Source organism: Microtus oregoni, unplaced genomic scaffold, assembly GCF_018167655.1.
Source record: "Microtus oregoni isolate MIOR12 unplaced genomic scaffold, Mior012 000049F_ref0000343, whole genome shotgun sequence".
Lineage (NCBI taxonomy): Eukaryota > Metazoa > Chordata > Mammalia > Rodentia > Cricetidae > Microtus > Microtus oregoni.
The window spans coordinates 7,163,105-7,188,330 of NW_024543223.1; the positions used below are offsets into that span (position 1 = coordinate 7,163,105).

Sequence of the window (25,226 nt, forward strand, 5' to 3'; positions counted from 1 at the left end):
CCCTCCTGCTCCAGTGCATAGCCACCAATAAGCAGAGAGTGTGGCACAAGTCAGGCTCACTAGCAGGCACAAAGGACCTATAAAGTCTACCCTGGTCTAGGAGCCCAATGTGGATAGAAGAGAGGGTCAGTGTGAGGTCTGCCTGGGTCATCACTTGGTATGTGTGGCACAGGACCTGGCACACTGAGGGGATCCATTCAGTATTGCTATACGTCATCACCACCACCACCATCATCATCACCACTGCCATCACTAGCACCACCATCACCACCACCAGCACAACCAGCAGCAGCACCATTACCACATGGTGGGAAGAGCTGGAACCTTCTAGGGCCCAGTGGAGTACATGGGTTCAACTGGACTCAGCTGGGACCAGATTTCTCTGCTCATTTCTCCTAAGCAAGCTTCCCAGGACGTTTTGAGATGGTCTGTTTTTAGAGAGGGATTTGAGGCTTGGAGAGACTGAACGACTTGTCCAAGGATACACAGTGAATAAATGGTTATACAGCTCCCAGACTCCATAGCCTGGAATTTATCTTCCAGTCGGAGAACTGGATGGATCTGGCACAGACCAGGAATGAGCTGTGATTTACCTTGTGGTGTCTCCTTTCTCAGAGGCTTGGATTTACGATCCTTTAACACTCTTTAAATGAAATATTCAAGTTCCTGAAAACTGGGGTCAGCAGAAATGATCCCCATGGTATCCTTTAGAGAGCTTTCTTCTTACGTTCGCATCAGACACTTGGAACATGAGGTTTTTCTCACTTTCTAATGAGCTTTGTGTTTTGTTGTAGTACAGAGATATTTCAAGAGAAGCCCAAGGTCCCTCTGAGAATGGAGTGATATTTCAGAAATGCTCACTGGTAAGTATCCAGGGGTGAAGATAACTGGATTCTTTCCAAATCTCCGAAGTTGTCGTGTATTTAGGAACTAGCCAAGAGTGGGTCTGTGTGTTCACTCTGAGACCCGGTCGATGAAGAGAACAAGAGATATGGGCTCATTGGCCTCCCTGGGTTTGCTGGGGCTATTTCATTATAGGTCATTGTTAGTAAAAACCTAGTGGTCATTTAGAGAAGGAATGAAAGTGTGGTATGTTTATTCCACATGAACACTGATATGATACGTGATGGTTTTAAAAATCTGCATACTGGCCAGCCATCTTGCTGGCTCAGCAGGTAAGGGTGCTCATGGCCCAGCATGATCACCTATGTTTGACATCTGGGGCCTGTAAAAAGACCGCTCATTCCTTTCCCGTCCACCCAGACCCAAATAATCACACAAAAACTACATTAATTACAACACTGTGGCCGATGGCTCAGGCATATTTCTAGCTAGCTCTTATGTCTTTAATCAACCCATTTCTAGTAATCTATGTATCAGCACGAGGTTGTGACCAGGAAGGTTCCAGCATCTGTCTCTTTCGGCAGCTACATGGTATCTCCTTGTCTCCACCTACTCTCTCTATATATCTCTATTCAAACTTCCCACCTGTCTTTATTCCTCCCTGCCATAGGCCGAAGCTGCTTCTTTATTAACCAATGTTAATAAAATATATTCACAGCATACAGAGGGAAATCCCACATCAGGGACCCTCAAGGAGGAAGGAGAGGACCAACTCCTGACATCCATGTCCTTTGACATCCATGTGTACACTGAGAAATGTGTGCACTCCTCCCCTCAATTAAAAAAAAAGTTTTTTTAAAAATGTGTCTACTGCTCTACAACTGTTTGATCTTCTCAACAACACGGGGTGGTGACCATTATCATCCTTGTGTTGGGCTCCCAGCTCCACTCTTAGCTTCAGTGGACATTGTAGGAGCTCACGGGACCCAGAAGGACAGTGCTCACATTTACAGTTCATTACTGTGGAAGGTGGAGAACAGAGCTGGGGGACAACGAGGTAAATGTGGCAGAGGCAGGGAGGGAGCCAGCCACAGTGGAGCAGGAGTGAGTTCCCGGGGGTCTGCTCATCTCACCCAGCAGAGCCTGCAGAGAGAGCCAGTTCTCCAGCGGCTGGGCAGGGACATCCTGGTCCAGCTGTGGATCATGGCTATCCTCAGGGCTCTCATCTTGGTGCGAAACTTCTGTAACAGGATGCTTGAGACTATCATCTTATAGGGAGAAAAAACATGTCTCTCCCCACAACTCAGAATATTCCAGTCTGCGACTGGTTCCTTCTATTGCTTTGGCTTGTCAGTGTGTCACAGCTGGAGCCTTGTCAGGAGAGGCCTGGTCACCTCATGGTGGCCAGAAAGTGAAAGGAGGAAGAGAAAGACACTCTGGTCCTGAAATCCCCCTTCCAGGCCTCGTCCCCCACTAGTAATCTGAAATTTCCCATCAGGCTGTGCAGCTTAAGGTTGATAGTGCTTTCCACTCGTCCTCCTTCTTCTTCCTGGTGAGTGCTTATGTGCCTGTGTACAGTGTGTGTGGGGTGGGGGTTGCACATGCATGTAGAAGCCAGAGGGAGATGTCAGGACCCGTCATTAATCACGGTCCACCTTGTCTGTTGAGAGAGCATCACATTTGAATCAGAGCTCACCAGGGCAGCTAGTCTAGCTAAACAGCTTACTCCAGGGATCTTGGCATCTTACATGGGTTCTGAGGATTCAAAATCTGGTCTTCATGCTTGCACATCTAATGTTTGACCCACGCAGCCATCTCCCTAGCCTAGGTGATATTACTGTGTAACAATGCTATGAACTGGGGTGGGGGGCAGGCCTTTAATGTCCAGGCCTGCAGGGGAGGCTCCAGATTCAAACATAGCAATCTGCACATACGGTGATTCAGAACCTGGGTTGAGAAGACCAGCCAGGAAGAGGGGACCCACTGGAAGGCAAATGTCCCTCAGAGATCTGACTGGGGTCAGGGTTGCATCTTCAGTGGCTCAGACAGAGCCGTCATTCTCTCTTTTCTGGAACACCGAGTGTCACAGTGACCCTGTCCTGACTGGGTTCTGTACTCAGGAGATTTTTCTGTGGAAATGAGTTCACTGCATCTTAGGGCCCTGGTTTCTCTGAAATGGTCCCTAAGACATAGCTTGACAAGTGAGGGTCAACCCCTCACCCCAACTCTCACTACAGGTGGAGCCTGATAGAGTCAGGAGCCCTGAAGCTCAGGCATCGCAGGAAGCCAGGCCGACAGGCCCTGCCCCCACTCACTTTCCTTCTGTCCTAGGTGTCCGGGCAGAGCGAACCACAAACCATACATGTGCAGCTGTCAGTGAACAACACCAGGACGCCCGTGTCTGCCAACCTTTCGGATCTGCTTGTGCTGGACCAGATCACCAGCCTCACTGTGAAGGAGTCCCCTGGAAATAGGACTCAGGGAGAAGTCCAGACGTTCAGAAAGCAGTCTCTGCAAGGTAACCACAGATGCTTCAGGCCACCATGGGACAAGTGTTAGAATGCCTTCCTGTGTTCCCTTCAGGAGGGTCACATCAGAACTGGCCTCTCATGACAAGCCAGGAGTCTCTGAAACCCCCAATGTCTTCCACTAAATCCATGGGTTTCCTGCTTTCTTTAGACAGAGGTTGGTTTGGGAAAGAAGTGCCGGTATTTTTAAAATACAGTGCCGGTTTTATTAATCAGCATTAGTTGGATACAATGGTAGATTTGTGAATTATAGTGACATATGTAGTTTATAGCGAGTCAGTGACACACGTGTAGTTTATAGCGAGTCAGTGACACACATGTAGTTTATAGTGAGTCAGTGACACACGTGTAGTTTATAGCGAGTCAGTGACACATGTGTACTTTATAGCGAGTCAGTGACACACATGTAGTTTATAGCGAGTCAGTGACACATGTGTACTTTATAGCGAGTCAGTGACACACATGTAGATTATATTGATCCCGACCCTGTTGACCAGAGTTACTGCTGGTCAGGAAGATGGACAGATATTTTTGAGCTATGCTAGACAAAGGCAAAGGTGGCTTGTCATCAGTCTCAGAAACTTGATCATGAAATACTTAGACATGGCCCTCGTGTGTGAGCATGCTGTTCATTGGAGTGTTGCTGCATTTCCATTACTGTAAAGGGGAAAAGTTCACCTTGGCTCATGGTTCTGGATGTGCCAGGCCTCGTTGCTTTGGGCCTGTGGCGACATACATGGCAGCAGAGTGTGATGACGTAGAGCGGTTTACCTTATTACAGTGTGAAACTGTAAGAAAGAAGGCAACAAATGGAATCCCATGATCCCTTCTGAGGGTGTACCATGTGGTCTGGAAGGTTTGAGCGGTTCACCTTCCCCTGCCAGTAGTGCCACAGATGTGGGAGCGGGGAGCAGGCCTTCAATACATGGGGACAATTCAGAGGCAAAGTGCAGCTGGTAGTGTGGTCTGCTGACTTCCTCCTCAGGTGAACTATCCCCGTTTAACTAAGGAAATCTTTTTTTTTATTTGTTTCTTGTTTTTGTTGAGTTATATTTTTTTTCTGCTTTGCTCCCTTCCTATCCCTTGCTCTTCAACTGTCTCCCATGATCCCCAGACTCCCAATTTTCTCAAGAGCTCTTGCCTTTTTCTACTTCCCATGTAGATTAGATCCATGTAGGTCTCTCTTAGGGCCCTCTTTGTTGTCTATGTTCTCTGGGATTATAAATTGTAGGCTGGTTTTCTTTGCATTATGTTTAAAAAACCACTTATGAGTGAGTACATATGATATTTGTCTTTCTGGGTCTGGGTTACCTCACTCAATATTATGTTTTCTAACTCCATCCATTTGCCTGCAAATTTCAAGATATCGTTATTTTTTTTCGCAGTGTAGTATTCCATTGTGTAAATGTACCACATTTTTTTTTAATCCGTTCTTCATTTGAGGGGCATTTAGGTTGTTTCCAGGTTCTGACTATTACTAATAATTATGTTATGAACATAATTGAGCACATGTCCTCGTGGTATGATTGAGCATCCTTTGGGTATATATACAAAAGTGGTATTGCTGGGTCTTGAGGTAGGTTGTTTCCTAATTCTCTGAGAAATTGCCATACTGATTTCCAAAGTGGCTCTACCAGCTTGCATTCCCACCAGCAATGCAGAAGTGTTCCCTTTTCCCCGCAGCCTCTCCAGCATAAGTCGTCATCAGTGTTCTTTGTCTTGGCCATTCTTACAGGTGTAAGATGGAATCTCAGAGTTGTTTGATTTTTGCATTTCTCTGATGGCTAAAGAGGTTGAGCATTTCCTTAAGTATCTTTCAGCCATTTTAGATTTGTCTGTTGAGAGTTCTCTGTTTAGGTCTATACCCCATTTTCTTTATTGGATTATTGTTTCTTTCGATGGCCAGTTTCTTTGGCAGGATACAAGATTAACTTAAAGTTCAGTAGCCCTCCTTTATACAGATGATAAGTGAACTGAGAAGAAAATCAGAGAAACATCAGCATTCACAATAGCCACAAATAATATAAAATACCTTGGAGTAACGAACCAAATAAGTGGAAGACCTGTATGATAAGAACTTTAAATCTTTGAAGAAAAATTGAAAAAGACACCAGAAAATGAAAAGATTTCCCATGCTTTTGTGTAGTTAGCATTAACGTAGTAAAAATGGCAATCTTACCAAACACAATCTACAGATTCGATGCAATGCCCACCAAAATCCCAGCAAAATTCTTCACAGACATTGAAAGAACAGTACTCAATTTCACATGGAAAAGCAAAAAAACCCAGGATAGCCAAAACAATCCTGTACAATAAAGGAACTTCTGGAGGCATCACAATCCCTGAGTTCAACCTCTACTATAGAGTTACAGTAATGAAAACAGCCTGATATTGGCATAAAAACAGACAGGAGGAATTGAATTGAAGACCCAGATATCAATCCGCACACCTACAAATAATTGATTTTTGACAAAAGAAGCAAAAAAATATCAAATGAAAAAAAAAGAGCATATTCAAAAAATGATGCTGGCATAACTGGATATCAACATGTAGAGGAATGAAAATAGATCCATATCTATTGCCATGTACAAAACTCAAGTCCAAATGGATCAAAGACCTCAACATAAAACCAACCACACTGAACCTCATAGAAGAGAAAGTAGGAAGTGCACTTGAACGCATTGGCGTAGGAGATCACTTCCTAAATATAACCCCAGCAGTACAGACACTGAGAGAAACAATTAATAAATGGGACCTCCTGAAACTGAGAAGCTTCTGTAAAGCAAAGGACATGGTCAACAAGACAAAACGGCAGCCTACAGAATGGGAAAAGATCTTCACTAACCCACATCAGACAGAGGTCTGATCTTCAAAATACATAACTAAACAAATCTTTTGTCTGTTCCTGCGACTGTAACTTCAGAGCCACCCTTTCTCCCAGGAGGTTTGGGACACCTTTCTTGTTGGTGAACATCCAAGGCACAAATGAAGAAACAAAAGCTGGAATAGGCGGGAGTTTGCCCAAGGCCATGGGCAGCAGCCATGCTGAGAAGAAGCAGGCGATCTGACCCTCATCAGCCTGGGTGCCTGCTACACCCTTCAGCCCTTCACCTGCCCACAACCACTTCTGATGTGGGGTCCACGCTGCTCACATTGCTCTCCTTACTCTTCTAGAAAGTCTGCAAACAACCTGGAAATTCAGAGACCCTGTGCACCTTGGTGCCTCAGAGCATGGCAGTAGTGGGATGAGTAAGGTCCTGTGGCATGGTCCTTGGGGCCTGGTGTTACCCTTCGGTTCCCTCACCATCCTTCCCAGCTGTGTGTCTCACAGCCTACCCCTTGCTTTTTTTAGTGTCTTTCATGGCTCTCGCTCCTGCTGAATCATGCCTCTTCCAACTCCATTTCTCAGATAATGCTGAGAGGTTCCTCTGTCCCACTCAGAACATACACATCTCTATTCCCTGAGGAGTGGTCTTAGTGTTGCCTATCCCAGGAAGTCCCACCTGATTCTCAACTCCACGCATCCACAGGGACCTATCTCTTGACTATCCCTGCTGAAGTCATTCCTCACCCTAAGTACCCACTATATTCTGCTCCACCACACGGGGCACACATCTCCTTGCCTGTACTAAGCATGATGCCACCCACTGGGTGAGGTCCAGGTGACACAGCCCAGCCAGGCCTCTTTTGATTTTTGGTGCTGTTTACCCCTGTTTATGTTAAGCCTTCGCTCTGTCCAGGAGACTGAGTTTCCTGAAGACACAGTCCAAGTCCCCTGTTTCTAAGTCTACCACAATGTCACACAATGCTGACTCTCAAATTGGGAGACAGGCAGCCCCTCACCCAGTGAATGATTCTAAAAATCAAATGGCCAATCAGACTCTAGTTTCCTGCCTCTCTGACCCCTGACCCCGCTATCAGCCCCCCTTTTATTAAAAAAAAAAAGATGTAAGTTGGAGGTCTGAGAGCAAAGTGGTTTTTATCCAGTCCCCACAGTCACGGTGTCTCCTGGGCTCCTGAGCACTGTAGAATAGAGTGGGTTCTTTATGTTAAACCTCAGCACCTTAACTTTTTTCTTTTTTTGAGACAGAGTTTCTCTGTAGCTTTGGAGTCTGTCTTGAAACTAGCTCTTATAGACCAGGCTGGCTTCGAACTCACAGAGCTCTGCCTGCCTCTACCTCCCAAGTCCTGGGATTAAAGGTGTACACCACCACCATCAGACTTTCTTTTTGAGGGGAGCACCTTAACTTTTGTTCATGTAAGAAAACAAACTGGACACATTGATTTTTCGAGACAAACTGATTCCCAGGCTCCATGTTCCTCTCCCCTGCTTTCTACACATTGGTCTTGCCATCTCTAAGGTAAACCTATCCGCTCTGTCTTACCCACCTGCTGGAGTGGACCCCTGCGGGAGCTGAGGGTCCTGGTTTCTGTGGGCAGAGCTCCTGTGAGAACCCGGATGAGTGTGCTACAGGGGGATAAAGAGGCCAAGAGACCAGTCCTGTTTCCAGCAGGGTGTGCCTGCTTGTGACTGGGAGACTTAGAGAAATTCTAACTTACTGTCCCCCCTGAACCACTCCCAGAATCCCCTATGATGAATGAAATCCAGATGCTTCTTGCTGAGGGCCTGGACTGGTGAGCAGCTGTGGCAGACTCAGGATTGCAGGGGCCAGGGGTGTGGGCTGGTGTGAGGAGGCCTGCCCCTTCTTGATCTACACTTCTTCTCTCCGAGCAGTGGGAGAGTGTTACTCTGTGAGCTACATGGCCTCGCTGGACCCCACAGTTCTTGGACCTGGAGAGAGCCTGGACCTTCCAGCCCTGCTCATCTTTCAGAGCCCCTCACAGGTAACCCCGTCATTCTCACTGGGGACCTGCCATTGCCCTGCATGGGTGCTTGGAAATCCTGACCCCAAGGGCACAGGCACAACCCTTCCTTCCCTCCTCTCTCCTTCCCCTCTTTCTTTTCTTTCTGTTTTCTCTCCCCCTCTTCTTCCCTCCCTTCCTTCCCCTACCTTTCTTCTTCCCTTTCTCCCTCTTCCTTCCTCTCTTCAACCAACCTACCTTCTTTCCTTCCACCTCCTTTGCTTTCTCCCTTCCCTAGGTGACGTCACCTGCTGACGAGGGCAGCTTCCCTGCTAAAAAGCCTCCTCCCCCTTCCTTCTCTTCCATGTTCCACATTAATTAGTCTCATTTTTCAGCCACCCTTGAGTTCAACATGGCTTCCATGTCATAGATGAGACGGCTGAGGCCCATGGAAGTAAACACCTTGCCTAAGTTCAGACAGACAGCTCCGCCCCCCGCCCAGTGGTGCAGTTCACCACAGAGAGCTGTGCCCCTTCTTAGTCCTCAGGACATGGGGTTTGGGTTTCCATGGTCTCCAGGAGAGAAGCCTAGCTCCACTGTTTCCTGAAGAGGCTTTAGGATTTGGACAAACCCTGTCTTACCCAGCACCCGGGGGCCAGTTACTACTGAAGTCAAGTGTGTGGGTTGGACATAGTACCAAATGTTCCTTGTGGGTCAGATTCCATGTGACTGAAGCATTTCTTTTCTCTCCTTTCCAGAACAGAACCCAGCTAAAAGCCCACTTTACCATCACAGTGGAAGAAAGGATAACGGTAAGATGATGTTCAGATCCATCCTGTGCTCACGCACCCCGAGGCCTGTGCTGTGTCACCCCTGTGTGGCCTGACCTCAAGAGCCAAGGGGAGGTGCCGGCCACTGGCTTTGACACCCCTGCTGGCCATTCAGCTCTTTATTAAGTCAGTCAGAAGGGTCCTTAGGCAGGCGAGGGAAAGCAGAGACAGCATTACACAGCATGATAACATTTCCCGCAACAGTCATCTTATTCTTTCCTGTCCCCAGGGTGGCCACCCGGCTCAGCTGCTGGGGACAGTTTGTCTTCCCAGACTGTACCTGGACACTAGCTCTGCAGGTGGTCTCCCTGCTTCTGCTGTTCGTCAGGAATCTCTTTCCTTTTTTGGTCGGCAGTGAGGTTCTTCCTAGAACACACACTCATTCCCCTGTGTCTAACAAGTGTGTCTCACTCTGTGGGTTGGCCAGCCTTCTCCAAAAGAGAGGAGGGAAGACCCACCCTGAATATGACTGGGAGCTTATACTAGATGAAAGGAGAAAGCAAGCCGGACAGCTGTGCTAATCATTCTCTGCTTCCTGACCGGATGTGATGAGACCACTGCCTCGTGCTCCTGCTGTGTCTTCCCTGCCTTGATTGACTGTAACCTGGAGGAAACCTTTCCTCCTTTATGTTGCTTTTATTAGGTGTTTTGTCATAGCAAGGAGAGTGGCTTATACAGCCACACAGCAAAGTTAGCAAAGGAGACAGACAAAAGAGGAAGTCTGGAGAAAGTCCTCCATGACCTTCAGGTCCTCTCCCAGGGGACTCCCTAGCAATGAGTCATAGGAGCATCTGTGCACACTCCATAGAGGCTGATGTCACACAGGTTCCCTCTGGCTGCCTCACACCAATTTCTGGCCCCACGAGGAGGCAGATGTTCAACAGAGACCACACTGGACAACATACTAAGAGAATGATGGGCTCGCTCCCAAACATCAGTTCCCCTGATGCTGGCTGAGGCCCCAGATCACAATCTAGCCTTTAGAGAATAGTAGGAAACAAAGCTAGGCATGTTAACTCTTGCTTGCAGGTCTAGCAGATGGCAGTATAGCCTTTGATCCCACCCCACAGCTATGTGTTGAGACTCAGCACAACTTAGGGGCCAAGGCCCTCAGCAGAAGAGATGGAAAGAAAGCTGAGTCCAGCTTTTAGCAAGCCTGCAGCCCAGTTAAATGGACAAAGATGTAGATGATCATTTTCTTGGTTGGTCTGAGAGCTCCCAAAAGGAGTAGCCTGATCTGGTTCACTCTGTGTTCCTTTTCCTCCCTCACCCAGTTGGTGACAATCAGTCAGTAAGTATCCCTTGATTGAGCTGATTGTCACCAGTGATGACTGCCAGTCAGCTGAGGAGGTGGCAGGTGGCCTCATGATTGTGATAAAGACCATTCTCTTAATGGATATGCCACTCCTCCAAGGCCCAGTCCTTCCCCAAGGATGGACAGGGGGCTTCTCCAGGTCTTGGGCTGTCTCTCACCCACACACTGTCTTTGGGAAGAAGGCAGAGGTGCCTCTTCAGGATGCAGGCTTCCTCACCAGGGACCCTCTGGGACCCTTTCGAGGAACACCAGGCATATGAATGCGAGACTCCACAGTATTGTAGGTGTAGCAGGCTCTGAAACCACTTTGAATCCTGCCTGGGTGTGACCTTCCATATTCTAGCCTGCCCAGGGCTCACCTTCCCTAGACATCAAATGAGAACCATATCATGGGCATCTATCCAGGGTGAGTCTGCAGAGAGCTCTGTGTCTCTCTGGACATCAGCACCTGTTGATGGTATTGTTTCTATGTAGCAAAAGAGTAACATCAACCTGCCAGTGTTCTGGGATCAGTGAGAATGACCATTGCTACAGTATCTGGCTCAGCTGTCCAGAGGAGAGGCTATGGTACTAGACCCATATGGGAGGCCCAGGGCAGCATTCTTGGGGACTGGAGTCTGCTGTGCACAGATCGCTTCAGGCTTAAACCGATGCTGACTGTACGCTGGACATAACCCCAGGTGTCCTGAGGGGCGATCCATGCCAGTGAGGCTGGACCCTTAGCAGTGGGTGTGTTCAGCAGGTCTAACCTGGGCACGTGAAGAGGCAACAGGGTTGTATTGGTGGCTGGAGGATCTGTCAGACAGAACAACAGCGTGTGTTAGCTTGCTGTGTGGCTGGCTTCCCTGGGCATGGGGAAACTACCCTGTTACCTCTTTAATTTTCCACCCCAAGCTAACAAGCCAGTAAAGGAAAACAGGGCCTTAAGAAATTTCTTCTTAGTTTACTGCCTATATCTCTGTCATTGTTTGCCCCCTGGTGAGGAGAGTCTCTGAGGTCCTATAGTACCAGACATGAGCTGCAGGTCTCAGATTCCTCCACACTCACCTGCTGTCCGTGGGTGGAGCACTGCTGATTGGCAGGCACCAGGATGGCAGGTGGTGCTCTCTGGAAAGGCACCTAGGCCCATGAAGACACACAGAGAGAGTTCTACCCATGGTCAGTCATTCAGACTGCCATTGCCAGCAGTCCTTCCAGGGAGACAGAGAACTTATGTGTGTGTGTGTGTCCGTGCAGGAAAGTGGTTGTTTTCTGAAATGGGAGGAAGAGGCTGTCCTGCGTGGATTTAGGGCTAAAATGACTAGATCTCTTAAAAGAACGGCAGGGGTAGATGTTCTGATGAGATCAAATGTGAATAGATAAATTAATGTATAAAAAAGTTACTATGAATCATAATCTGGGGAATTTGACTATAAACAGTTGGAAATTTTACTTTTAAAAATAGCAGGAAAGCCAAGTGAGAAACTTGAAGTATTGATAGTGTATATAAAAGACAAGCTTGTATATAAAAGGAGCTTGTGTTAACTAACAAGAGGAGGAATGTCTTAACAGATGGCCAGCTGTGAAGTGAGAATTCTCGGACAAGTGGTTTTACAGAGAGCCTGTGAAGATGTAACATTGTTAGCAAAACCGCAAGGCCTTGAGTTGAGCTGGCAGTGTGTGTGGCTGACAGTGTGTCCTTACTATCCCTTTCCAGCCCACTGATCATTGTCCTGACCTCGGTTCCTGAGTGTCCTCCCTGCCTCCAGTGCTCTTTAGCACCTCCACACGGGACTTTAGTTGTCTTCCTTAGAGCACAGGCTTTCCCACGCTCTCTCCTTAGGGGTTTCTTATTAATGTTTCATCAGAAAAGTTAACCCCTTGACTCCTCCACGGCATCGCCAACTCTGCTCACCCCCGCTCCCCAGACAGGTTGCTTGCGACCCACAGGTTGAGAATCACTTGTCTAGCTGGTCCAACTACAGCCATTTTCACACAGGAGAGGCAGAGAAACCAGTGGATCCCACAAGGTAGAACTACTGGGTGCCTCAGTAGCTCCAAAATGGCTCTAAAGACCTGGAGGATCCCTGGAGAGCCCCTGGTGCTCAGCTCCCCTTAGAAGGCAGAAGAAGCTGGGCTTCCGTGTCAGTGGAGTGCCAAGGTGCCGGCAGCAGGATGAGTGAGCTTTCAAGCATAGCAGATGAACTCACCAACGAGAAGGCAGAGAGCGAGGCTTCTCCCGTCGGATATCCTTTTATCTGGGCTTCCACTGGAAGTTACCAACCACACTAAGTGTGGGTCTTCTCATAGAATGACCTGATCAAGAAAATTCCTCGGGGCTGTGCCCAGCACCTGTCTCCTGGTTGATTCCAGACCTAGTCAAGTTAACAACTAGATGAGCCATCACCTGCAGGCGTTGTTAGGACGGGTGATGTATGATTGATGCCTCCTGCCGTCAATCTCATCAGCTGGAGGCCTAGAGTCTCCTTACTCTCACTGCCATCCCTCCAGGTCACTGGGACAAGGGGCAGCGAGCCACCATCCTGCCTGGTCCCTGGATATGGAGTGCCAAGCGAAATATTTCAACAGAACTTGTTGAAACCTCTTCTGGAAAAGTCATGTGTGTCCCCTTTTCCCATTTATGGAGGGGTGGGTGAGCAAGGAGAGTCATCGTGTGTATTCCCCTTTTCCTGAGTTTGGGGAGAGAGTGGGCGAGTGGGCAGGATTACGGTGTGGCTGCTGGGCATCCTGAGATTTCCTCTGCACCCAGCCTCTTACCACACAGAAAAGCTCAAAAATGCCAGCAGTCCCACCATCAGGGAGAGCTACTGCTGCTGTGTTAGCTTCCTGCCTTCGAAGCCTATACATGTATTTATCACATAATCGAAGCCAAACTTTCTAAACAAGTCTTCATTGTGTCTTTGTAATGCGGTATTGAATTCCCGTCTCTTCAAGTCTTCTTGAAAGGCCTCTTTGTGCAGTATCACTCCTCATAAATGCTATGAAGAATCTATCAAAGGCGAGGCTGCAGAGAATGTGTGATTAAAGGGGTGGGCACGATGAGCGAGGAGTCTTTGCAAGAGGCAGGGAAGAAAGTTAGCATGCTCTGGGGGCGGCAGCCACTGCAGCCACCGATTTTGCTTTCTGCCTAGACATTGCAGCATACATCTTGTGTCCCTGCTCCACTGAGTGGTGGAATTTGGCTGTGCTGTTTGTGGGGACATTTATGGCTGATGACTTGAGGCTGGTCTAATACTTTAACAGCCTCAGCTTTGGCTCCTGTCTTCCCAGTAAAGAGTGTCACTGGTACCAGGTCATCCAGGGCCACTGTCAGTTTTTGTATCCTCACATCCATTCAGTCTGACATCCACTTACTGTTGCCCAGCTGTTTCTCTACCCCGAGCTCTTCTCTGCTCGCAGTAGTAATGGCTGCTCAGATGTCCTGAAATGGCTCAGCCTGTCCTTCCAGAGGACCCAGGTTCAATTCCCAACACCTACATGATAGCTCACAACTGTCTATAATTCCAGTTCCAGGGGACCTGACACCCTCACACAGACATACATGCAAGGTACATGTTTCAGAAATAGATCAAGTTTTTTAAAAAAGAAAACAAAAGCCCAAAACAGATGTTCTAACCCATGGTAGGGTGCTTCAGCCTTTGTAATGTGTGTGCTGTGTGTGTGTATGTGTGTATGTGCCCATGTGCACGTGTGTGTGTGTGCCTATTCATATATGTGTATACATAATAACCAAGTATGAGATTTATTGACCTTGCTATTGTGTGAATCAAGTATCGTAATCCATTAATACCACATAGTTCCAGAACATTTGCATCACTCCCAGGGGAAATTCAGTACCCATTAGCCATTGCTGTCATCACTTTCCTCCTAGCCCCTGGCAGTCACTCCCCTGCCTTCAGTCTCTGGTTTATGTGGACTCTGGATGTTTCTCCGCACCTGTATTTTGTCTATGTTTTATGCTTCCTGGGGTCATCTACCTGATCTGGGAGTCAGGCAGTGGTAGCATGAGGAGCCCTCAGCCTCCCTTCTCTCCTTTCAGGTTCTACCTAACCATGGTCTCCATGCAGCAGGCTTCTTCGCAGCCTTCCTCATCTCCCTCGTGCTGACCTTGGTGGCTCTGTTCTTCCTGGCGAAGGGTCAGTGCCTGCAGGGAAGTGTGCTGGCCAGATGCCGGGTGAGTCTCCCTCCCAGGGATGCTTTAGTAGGTGGTGGTGTAAGCTGGACATTCATCCTTCATTCTGATGTGTCTCAACTCTGGACCATGTCAGACCCCACTGGGGATCTAAGGACAGATGCTCAGGTTTGCTTCTTCTGAGACACAAGCCCATCCTTAACCCTGGGGTTGGGGATGCATCTCAATGGCAGAGCAGTTGCCTAGCCTTTACCAGGCAAGTCCACAGCATTATTGGTAAAAATGGAAATTAACTAAATCATGAATTAATTAAACAAAAGCTCCCAGAGTGATTCCTTAAAAACTGTGTTCTTAATTAGCACACAGTTGTGTGAATTTTATCAGGTAGCACGTGATAGTTTGACACGTTCACACAGCGTGTAATGATCACTTGAGCATGGCACACCTCAGGCGTTTGTCGTGTGAGGAACCCTTCAAACTCTCTTCTAGATAGTATGAAATATGTGGCCCCTTCTTGGTGACCCGGTACTACCCTGTGCTATGGAACTGCCCAGAGTTTCCCTTCTGCCTGCCCTGGACAGCCTCTTCCCGTCTCCTCTCCTGCACCTTCTCCTACCCTGCTAACTATCTCTATGCTCAACCTCCAAGGGATCATCTTTGTGAGACTCTAAATGTGATGGCGAGCAGTGCTTGGCCTATTTCAGAGGTAACATCCTCCAGGCCCACCCATGTTATGACAGTGCGGTGGTTTGGATGAGAAGGGCCCCGTGAGGCTCATATATCTGAATGTGTGGGCTCCAGTTAATGGGTCTGCGGAGGTATTTCACTGGGGATGCGCTTTGATGCTTAAAAAGCCCACTCCAGGCGCAGTGTCGCCATCTCTCTCTACCTGTGATCAGGATGTAAAGCTCTCAGCTACTGCTCCAGCATCATGCCTGTCTGTTTTCCACCATAATGGTTATGAACTGCCCTCCCAAACTCTAAGCAAGCCCCCAAGTAAATACTTTAAGGGTTGTCTTTTCACAGCAATAGAACAGTAACTAAGACAGACAGGATGGTGCTTTTTATGGCTAAATAATATTCCATCGTGTTTATGGGTGATGAACACTTAGGCTGATTTCACATTTGACTGATGGATGATTTAAACATTGCCAGGTATAAGAACCTTATATTTTGGCTCTCCACCTTTAGGGTAGGTGTATTCTTGCTATTCAAGCCCTATTCTATGTCACCTGCTGAGGCGTTTTGGAAGGTTCACTGTTGTGGGGTGGAGCCAGACTTGTCGGTCTGGTTTGTGAGTCCCCCATGACATAACTTATGCCTGATTTCCTCCCACCCCTCACCTCACCCTCTGGATGTACCCAGTGACTGACTTTCCTTAGGGAGCTGAGCTCTTCTTGTTCCCGCTAACGGGCTTTTCCGGTCCCTTCCTCCATCTTCCCCTCTTCCTCTTTTTTATATATAAACCAAGCAGCTACTTGTCCGGGAATCATTGTGGGTACTTCCTGGTAGATTGGGGTCTCTCTGGGTCCCCTGCTTGCTTTGAGAGACTCCACACAGGACCTTTTAGACCTGAGCTCTTTCAGCTCCTGGTCTGCATTTCCACAGGAGTACACCCTGAAGCCAGACTCGAAGTCACTTCAGTCCAGGAAATAATGCCTCCAGGGCATGGCAGGAGGCGAGGGTCATCAGCAATGCCAGGTGTGCCCTTGAGTGCCCTCAGAGACACCTGGAGCCAGCCTGTCTGAGGAACTGGAGACCAGGCAAAACCAGCCTCTGAGCCAACGCTCCTGCAGGCTGTCGCCATGTTGCTGTCATTCCCCATGCCTGTGTGCTCATCAGGGAGCAGCCTGCGACATCGTGTCCCGGTTGAGGGGGCCTCTTAGCGCTTTCTCTCTGATGGGGAGTATGATGATGAAGGACTTTAAGAATCATTTCTCTGTCGTTTTAAATATATATTCCATTCTTTGGGAATTTTCACATAATGCATTTCGATCATATTCATCCTCCAGCCCTCATCCTAACTCTTCCCAAGTCTATCCCTGATTTGAAAAAAAAAAAAAAAACTACTGAGTCAGGTTTGTATTTCTTTTCTACTCCTAGGTGTGGGGTCATTCCCTGGAGCAGAGTCAGCCTACCAGGGTCATACACCTAAAGAAAACTGTCTCCGTCTCCCAAGAAGCCATTGACTGTCAATAGTGCCTTAGTTAGGGTGGGGGCTCATGAACATATGTTCTCAGGTGCCTCCCACATTGTTTTCTTTGGGGGTGGTGTGGGGTGGTGGTTTCCCTGTGTAGCCCTAACAGTCCTAGAACTCACTCTGTAGACCAGGCTGGCCTTGAACTCACAGAGACCCACCTGCCTCTGCCTCCCAAGTGCTGGGATTAAAGGTGTGTGCCACCGCCACCCCGATCACCTTGCTTTGTGAGGCAAGGTCTCTCATTAACCTAGAACTCACCAGTTAGGCTATGCTGGCTGACTGTGAGCCCCAGGGGTCTATCTGTCTCTGCCTCTATGCCCAGCTTTCTAAAAATGTGGGTTTTAGGGCTCAAACTCAGGCCGTCACGTTTGCATGGCTAGCACTGTCCTGACTGAGCTACCCTCCAGTCTCAGTAGCAGGGTACCTGTGCTTATGTCTTTGCATTTCTCTGTTTATCATCTCAGCACGCTTGCGTGAGGCTGTTGAAATCAGCATCCTTTCCATTTGGGGAGACAGTGTCGGCTTCGACTGGGACAGGAGCTGGTCTGAGAGGGGAGGAGGCCAGCCCTGCCTTCCCTCCCAGCATGCAGTGTTCCCCTGAAGGCCAACTCTGCTGTCTCTCCCCTTCTACAGGTTCAGCACCCCGAGAACAAGCTGGAGCCCTCACCCTTCACCTCTGCTAATGGTGTGAGCCAGGATCTTTCCCTCAACGACCAAGTGATTGACATCTTGACTTCTGAGGACCCTGGGAGCATGCTTCAAGCCTTAGAAGAGTAAGAGTCCTCTGCTCTCAGGAGGTGGTGGGTTGGGACAGCAGGCACAAAGTGTCCCTGTGTTCACTTGGTCATCCAGTTGTCACCTGATGGCCAGATTGCAAGTGCAGCTGGGCACTGAGTATTATTGGCCTGGCAGGATGCAGAAGGAGGAGCTTCTGGAGCCCTGGAAGTGCTCCCCTGGAGGAGGTGACATCATCGCTCCTGTTCGGAGCTGGAGTAGAAGTGTCCACAAGTGGGGTGAGAGGGAGTACTTCAGGCAGGAGGAAGAAGGGGAGACATAGGATGAGAAGGATCAAGGGCATTTGTGAAATCATGCTGTGTGTGCTGGGTCTTTGATTACTGAGTACAGAAAGCAGGGAAGAAACATCTGTTAGAAAAGGAGACAAGGGCAGTGCTGGCTGTGGTTTGCTGGGTGGAACTCTGTTCTGTTGATAAAGACACACAGCGCTATGTGCACAGCACCTGCCAAACCGTGGCTGGAAAAGATGCAGGCCAACCCAGGTCTTCAGAAAGACCTCAGGGGTGGGGTGCGGTAGGGTGGGGTGTAGTGAGGTAGGGGGTGAGGTGGGCGGGGTGGGGTGAGGTAGGGGGTGAGGTGAGGTGAGGTGAGGTGGGGTTAGGTAAGGTAGGGTGGGGTGAGGTGGGGTGGGGTGGGGTGAGGTAGGGGGTGAGGTGAGGTGAGGTGGGGTTAGGTGGGGTAGGGTGGGGTGAGGTGGGGTGGGGTGAGGTAGGCGGTGAGGTGAGGTGAGGTGGGGTTAGGTAGGGTAGGGTGGGGTGAGGTGGGCGGGGTGGGGTGAGGTAGGGGGTGAGGTGAGGTGAGGTGGGGTTAGGTGGGGTGAGGTGGGGTGAGGTGGGGTGGGGTGGGGTGAGGTAGGGAGGGATTTGGTGGGGTGTGGTGAGGTGAAGTAGAGTGGGATAAGGTAGGGGTGAGGTGGGTGGGGTTAGGTGGGGTGGGGTGGGGTGAGGTAGGGGGTGAGGTGAGGTGGGGTTAGGTGGGGTAGGGTGGGGTGAGGTGGGGTGGGGTGAGGTGGGGTGAGGTGGGGTGGGGTGGGGTGAGGTAGGGAGGGATTTGGTGGGGTGTGGTGAGGTGAAGTAGAGTGGGATAAGGTAGGGGTGAGGTGGGTGGGGTTAGGTGGGGTGGGGTGGGGTGGGAAGTATTGTTTTCCCCTCACATGAGGATTTGGAGGCTAGAAAGCTTTTCCAGGGCCACAGCTAATGGTCAGTAGGGTTCCCAGCTGTTATAACCCCAGAGCCTGGGAGGTGGGGACAGACAGATCTCTAAGGCTCAGTAGCCAGACAGCCTAACCAAACCAGTGAGCTTCAGGCCAGCGAGAGATCCTGTCTCTTAAAGCAGGGTAGAAGGCTCCTGTGAAACGATACTCGAGGTTGTCCTCTGATATACATCCACTCTCTCTGGTCTACACGCCACCCCCCATGTGCGTGCATACACACACACACACACACACACACACACACTCACAGGAAATTGCACTGAGCAGGGAAGGGCCTAGAAGCACAGCCAACCAAGCAATGCCAGGCCTATGTCCCAGGATTTAGGAACCTATGTTTCATGGCACAGAGAGTGGGTCCAAGGTTGGACCATTTCAGTTGTAACTCCTCCTAGGACGGGAGCTATACTAGGTCTGACGCATGGTCCTTGTCCTTGGCAGTGGGGACTCTGCCCTACTTGGCGGATGTTCTTCCTTGTTCAGTAGCTCTGTGAGTAGCCAGACAAGGAGCCTTGGATGCACAGGACCGGCCTCACACACGCTGGGGCTCAGGACTCTGTCTATTTCTGGCTCCCAGGGTTGTGCGCATGGCTTGGGTGATTAGGCTGTGTACAGCTCTTCACAAGCCCTTCTTCAGTTTTGCTCGATTCTCTAATTGGAATGCCAAGGATGGCAATTAAAATTTGCCACCCTGTCTTAGGAGGCAAGCTCCCAGCAGGAACTCAAAGATACCACCTCATATATTGTGATATGGACACAAGCAATTATCAAAGCATTTCCTAGCCAAAAGTCAGTTGTTACCCACTGCATATGAGAATGAAGAGTTGGGTGGGATGATTTGAGTTGAGTAATCGACAGCTGGGTGTTTAATTTGCACATAGGCAGGACTCTGTGTGCTTCTGACCCAGTGAAGTAGTCCTCTAAGCAGGAATGTGTTCCCCTCTGTTTCTGCATTTGACTCTAGATGTGAAGGGTGTAAGACCAGCCCTCCTCCATCCCCATCACTGGAAACTCTCACTAATTCTGCTGTGAGAGTGGCGACATTTTTAGTGATATTCAGACTCTGGAACCTTCTCTTTGTCTCTCCTTGGTTGCTGATCTTATTTTGTCTGAAGAGCATTTCACATTGCTTAGCAAGCATGGGCTGTGAGAGCTCAGCCTCAGTGAAATTCATGCCTCCTTTTGGTGCTTCACCCTCATCCCTAACCTTCCTCCTTCCTCCCTCTCCCTCCTCCCTCAACCTCCTCCTTCGCCCTCCTTCTTCAGCTCAGTCATAAAAATTATTTGATTATTATGGGTGTTCTGCCTGCATGTGTGTCTGAGCAGCATGCAAGTGTCTGGTGCCCCAGAGGCCAGAAGAAGATGTTGAATTCCACGGGTCTGGAGTTATGGATGGTTGTGAGCTGCTATGTGGGTGTTGGGAAATGAACACAAGTCCTCTAGAAGATCAGGCAGTGGGTTTTTTTTTTAACTTTTTTATTAATTAAATTATTTATTTTACATACTAACCACAGTTTCCCCTCCCTCTCTTCCTGTTCCCTACACTCACAACCTCTCTATCCCCCCCCTCCATCCACTCCTCTGTCCAGAAAGGGCAGGCCTTCCATGGGGGTCAACAAAGCATGGCATATCAAGTTGAGGCAGGACCAAGCTCCTCCCCCTGCATCAAGACTAGACAAGGCATCCCAGTATGGGGAATAGTTTCCAAAAAGCCAGCTCAAACTCAAGGGATAGGTCCTAATTCCACTGCTAGAGGCCCCCAAAACAGATCAAGCCACACAACTGTCACCCACATGCAGAGGGCCTACATCATCAGTACCATGCATTCTCCCTAGCTGTCAGTCCAGAGTTCATGAGCTCCCACTAGCTCAGGTCAGCTGTCTCGGTAGGTTTTCCTGTCATGATCTTGATCCCCACCTCTTGCTTATGCAATCCCGCTTTCCTCTCTTCAATGGGACTACCCTCCCAGAGCTCAGTCTAGTGCTTGCCTGTGGATCTCTGCATCTGCTTCCATCAGTTACTGGAAGAAGGTTTCCTGATGACAATTAGGGTAGTCACCAATCTGGTTACAGGGGAAGGCCCATGTAGGCGCCCTCTCCACCACTGCTAAGAGTCTTAGCTGGGGTCATTCTTGTAGATTCCTGGGAATTTCACAGGCAGTGGTTCTTAGCCTCTGAGTCTTCTCTCCACCCCCACCCACCAGGCCAGTCTTAAAAATGTATTGACTCAACTGTGTTCTAGCCTCAGTGGTTGGACACTGGTTTGGGTACCTAGTCTGTCTGTCTGCCTGCCTGCCTATCTGCCTTCCCTCCTTCTCCTAGAATTGTCAGTTACCTTGTGTCTTTCTGTGTTGACCTCTCATAGGTTTAGGAGCTCCCACAGAGGAAATGTCAGGAGCTTAGTTTGCAGGGAAGTCAGTCTCTCAAGGGCTCCTGTTCTCTAGTAAGTCATTTATCCTCTTATAATTCCTACTGGAGGTTTAGCTGGGCTTCTCACCCAGCAAGTGGACAGCTTGATTGTTGCCGCATTTCCAATACCAGGTGGTACTGTTCCCCTTTCTCAGTGCCAGCTTAACTCCTGAAAGGCTCGCCTGCATGTTCAGCTTGGCATCAAAGGCGCCTCTCACAAAGAGGATTGGAGAGGGGTTTGTGTCCTTTGTGTTTTATCAGGTTCCCTAACCATGGTCACAGTGGGAGTGGGCTTGGTCCCAATGCATGCTGGGACCTGTTATAAGGAAGGAGAAACTGGGTAGGATTGGCACATCACAGAAGGCTCTAGAAACATGGTATGCTTCCAGTAATTTAGTTCTATCCTGGCCAGAAGCCTGATCACACCGAGCATCTGGCGTCATATGAAATTTTCATGGGCGCTCAATTTTCAGCCCAGGGCGCTGCCATTCAGAGAGGCTTACTGGGTTGCCTGAGGTCATGTGGGTGCTAAGGACTTGTGCCCAGGCTAGTGCACTTTCAAATCCACTGTGCTACTGAAGAATGGTCTTTTACAAATACTGAGTGCAGATGCTTCAGAGTGCATAGGGAAGACACCCGGAGCTGTGCTTCTTTCTGTGACACTCCGCTTACTGCCAGCTCTGAGCTGTTGCTGCTGCCCCTATGCTGTCTGCAGACTGTTTTGTACACAGTAGGGGTGTAGGGAGCATTTGTTGTGCTGAAGTTATAAATACACATATTGAGTAGGTTTTACGTGCTAACCGTATGGTATGTTTGTTTTTGCAATTCCCATTTTTTTATTCTTCCCAGACATTCTGTAAAGTAGCAAAGCGGTCCTCCTCTGTCAAAGCCCTCGGTGCAGGAAGATGGATCTGTTTGCTGGCTTCTTTGGGTCACATATCCTTGAGGGTTGCTTCTTTAGTCTTGGAATACTTTTTTATTATCAAAAAATACAAAGGTGTTAATTGTAATTTGGTTCTTGGGAATTCTAAACAGTGGTGTTTCTTAGATGTTACTCTGCAAGCACCAGTTCAGGGAGCAGTACAGGAGTTCCAGCATCAGAACCCCATCCTGTGTGACCTCAAGTGCCTGTCTTCTTGATGTCATGATGTCCTGGGGGTAATGCAGACACGTGTATTTCATTGTGCTGTAAATGATTACAAGTGCAGGAAGGGGGTGGAATTGTGTTCCTTCCCCAGAGCATTCCCTCTAATGCTATGTACGAGGAAGGAATTTGTTCTGCTTATCTTTTTTTTTTTTAAGCCATTGGGCAATTAACAATGAGAGTTAATGGCATTAATAGCTTGGAAATTTAATCGATTTGGAGAGACTCTTTTTCTGTATTTTGTGGCCTTGGGACATTGACAGTTTTTCTTGCTGCCACTTCTGACAGTCTATGCAAAGCGCTGGACAGTGCTAGGGCTGCAACCAGTGTCTCTGAGCTGGGTGCCTGTCAAGTTATCTGCGACCCCTCAGCAGACAGTTTCCCCAGGGAAGGAGGAGCTACGGGGGAAAGTACGAGTATTTAGGTCAACAAGATGCTAGGAAATTGTGCTGTGAAATGATTATTTCTTTGATACAAATTTGAATAACAATCTAAGGCCATTCCCCCAATGCAGGTAGGAAAACCAAATTCTTTCTTGAGTTTCTCTAGTTAGTAAGTAACTCACTAGGCAGCCATGAGAAATAACAGACAATATGCCTAGCCCAGGCTGCCATGTTTTCTGAATTAAAGAGTGAGTGAAAGATGCAGCCGCCCGGCATGGTGCTTTTGAGCTTGCCATTCGCTCGTAACAGATCACTGCAGGCCTGGCAGCTCATCGTAGAGATGTCTTGTCTTAGGATCCTGGGGCTAAGAGTCTGAGGGGTTCACCAGGCATATGTCAAGCTTTGCAGCTTCCAGTGGCAGCCTCACTCAGGGCTCAGCCCTTCCTAGGTCTTCGGACCTGTCAATCTTTGCTTGCATTCTTCCCTTCCTCAGATCGCCTCCTCTGACCCTGACTCCTCCACCTCTCTCTTCCAAGTTGAAAGTCCTCCTTATTGATGTTTGGATGTTAGAATCAGCAGCTGAGCAATGACTCCATCTGCAGCCTCAGCTCCTTTGCCTTGTGACTTGGAGTCACGTACTCGGGACTGAAGAAAGACATGGTGGGGGAGCCATTCTTCCTTCTGCCCCACCAGGCTTCATTAAAGGTGTGAAGTCTGTTTTATCTGCCTCAGAGTAGAGCACAGCTTTTCTTTCAGAAGTTGTGAGGTTCTGTCTGGCTCATTTAGCATTTAACCGTGCACACACCTCTTTAAGGCAACTTCTGTGATTGTTCCTGGAGCCAACAGAGTGTTCCTTGCAGTTAAGTACTTGCTGAGACAATGAAGGAACCCAATACATGAGCTGTCCTTTAAAATAAGACTGATAGGGGCTGGAGTGATGGTTCAGGGTTAAGAGCCCTGACTGCTCTTCTAGAGGAATATCCTTTATTGAAGTGCCTTTAACTCAAGGTAGCATTTTGTTACAACTTTTCTGATATATATGTGTATATTTACATATACACATACACACACATATGAATGGCCAGATACTCATTTCTCTGTCTGTATGTGTATCTGCTTATCTTCTTGACACTTACAGATGCATGTTGAGGCGTTTCCAGATAAGATGGCATATCTAAGATTTGCTTTCAGTGCTCAAACACATATGGCAAGGAATAGAACTAGTGGAATTGGTGAATAGTGACAAAATTCAAGCAAACTGACACTAACCACAGTGTGTTCTCCATTTTCAAATGCTTGAGATTTTCTGCGATAGCTTCCTTAATATTTTTATATTGTCAGATACCCATCAAATGACAGACTATATCTACCATTGCAAAGCATGGGTAGAGAAAGGGTCTCTACAAATGGCTGGCTTGGACCTCTGGAAGCCAGTTAGGCAGATGATCCAAGAGGCTTAAACATGCTGTGGCTTCCACAATTTAAAGGAAGAGATCTTGACTTTGGTTCATGGGCTGAGGGAATGGGCCATTCATCATGATGGAGGTGTGGCCACAGGAGCAGCTCAAGGCTGGCAGCAAGAGTGTGAGGCTGCCTGCTCACATCTAGGGGGATCAGGAAGCAGAGACCAGGCAGGAAGCATGGTGGGGCTAAAGGCCTGAGTTTAGCATTCTACTTCTTCCAAGTAAGCCTTACCTCCTGTGGTTCCATAACCTCCCCAAGTGGTGCCTACCAACTGATGACCAAGTGAGCCTGTGGGGAACATTTTGCATTCAAATTATGAAAGAGTAGAAAGGTAGGAAAATGGGAAGAAAAGGAGGTGAAAGAAAGAGAAAAGGCCTCACCCACAAATACCTTAAAGCCTGTCAGTTTTAAGGAGCCCCTGGTTCTGTCATGTAATAGAGCCCATTTGACTTCTGTTCCTAAGGTTGGAGATCGCAACCCTGAATCAGGCAGATGCAGACCTGGAGGCTTGTCGGAACCAAATTAGTAAGGACATCATTGCCCTTCTGATGAAGAATCTGACCAGTGATGGCCTCCTCTCTCCACAAACAGAGAGGAAGGTAACAGCTGCTTTCAAAGAGCAGTTTCTGCTTCTGGAGAAGGAAGTACAAGAGGAGTATGAGCGGAAGATGTTGGCACTGACGGCAGAGTGTGACCTAGAGACAAGGAAGAAGACAGAAAGCCAGTACCAGAGGGAGATGGTGGCCATGGAGGAAGTAGAAGAGGTGTTGAAGCGAGTTAGTGAGAGGGTAAGGCAACCCTAAAGGCTTGCATATTGCTCATTACTCCTTAAGTTCTCATGAGTTTTCAGTGCTTCAGTCAACCCATTTGTTTGTCCGTCCGTCCGTCCGTCCGTCCGTCCGTCTATCCATCCATCCCATCCATCCATCCATCCATCCACATATCAAAGTTACCTATTCATCCACCCATCTACCCATCTATCTACCTATCAGTCATCTATCCACTTATCCATACATCCATTCATTCATCCATCCAACCGTCATCCTATCAATTTACATATTTATCCACATATCTACCCATTTATTTACCTATCTGCCCATCTACCTATTGATCCATTGACCCATCCATCTAACCATCAACATATCAATTTACCAATTCACTTATCCACCCA

The 25,226-nt window shown here is 48.4% G+C and overlaps 1 protein-coding gene across 1 annotated transcript in view; it reads left to right on the forward strand.

Moving 5' to 3' along the window:
• Evc2 (EvC ciliary complex subunit 2) overlaps positions 1 to 25,226 on the forward strand; it is an 81,759-nt gene that overhangs the window by 6,878 nt on the left and 49,655 nt on the right. Inside the window, exons 2-8 of the mRNA XM_041636509.1 lie at positions 795 to 863; positions 3,175 to 3,361; positions 8,107 to 8,216; positions 8,933 to 8,986; positions 14,359 to 14,493; positions 17,285 to 17,424; positions 24,519 to 24,843. Coding sequence (XP_041492443.1) covers positions 795 to 863; positions 3,175 to 3,361; positions 8,107 to 8,216; positions 8,933 to 8,986; positions 14,359 to 14,493; positions 17,285 to 17,424; positions 24,519 to 24,843 — 1,020 coding nt within the window. The remainder of the gene's footprint in view (positions 1 to 794; positions 864 to 3,174; positions 3,362 to 8,106; positions 8,217 to 8,932; positions 8,987 to 14,358; positions 14,494 to 17,284; positions 17,425 to 24,518; positions 24,844 to 25,226) is intronic.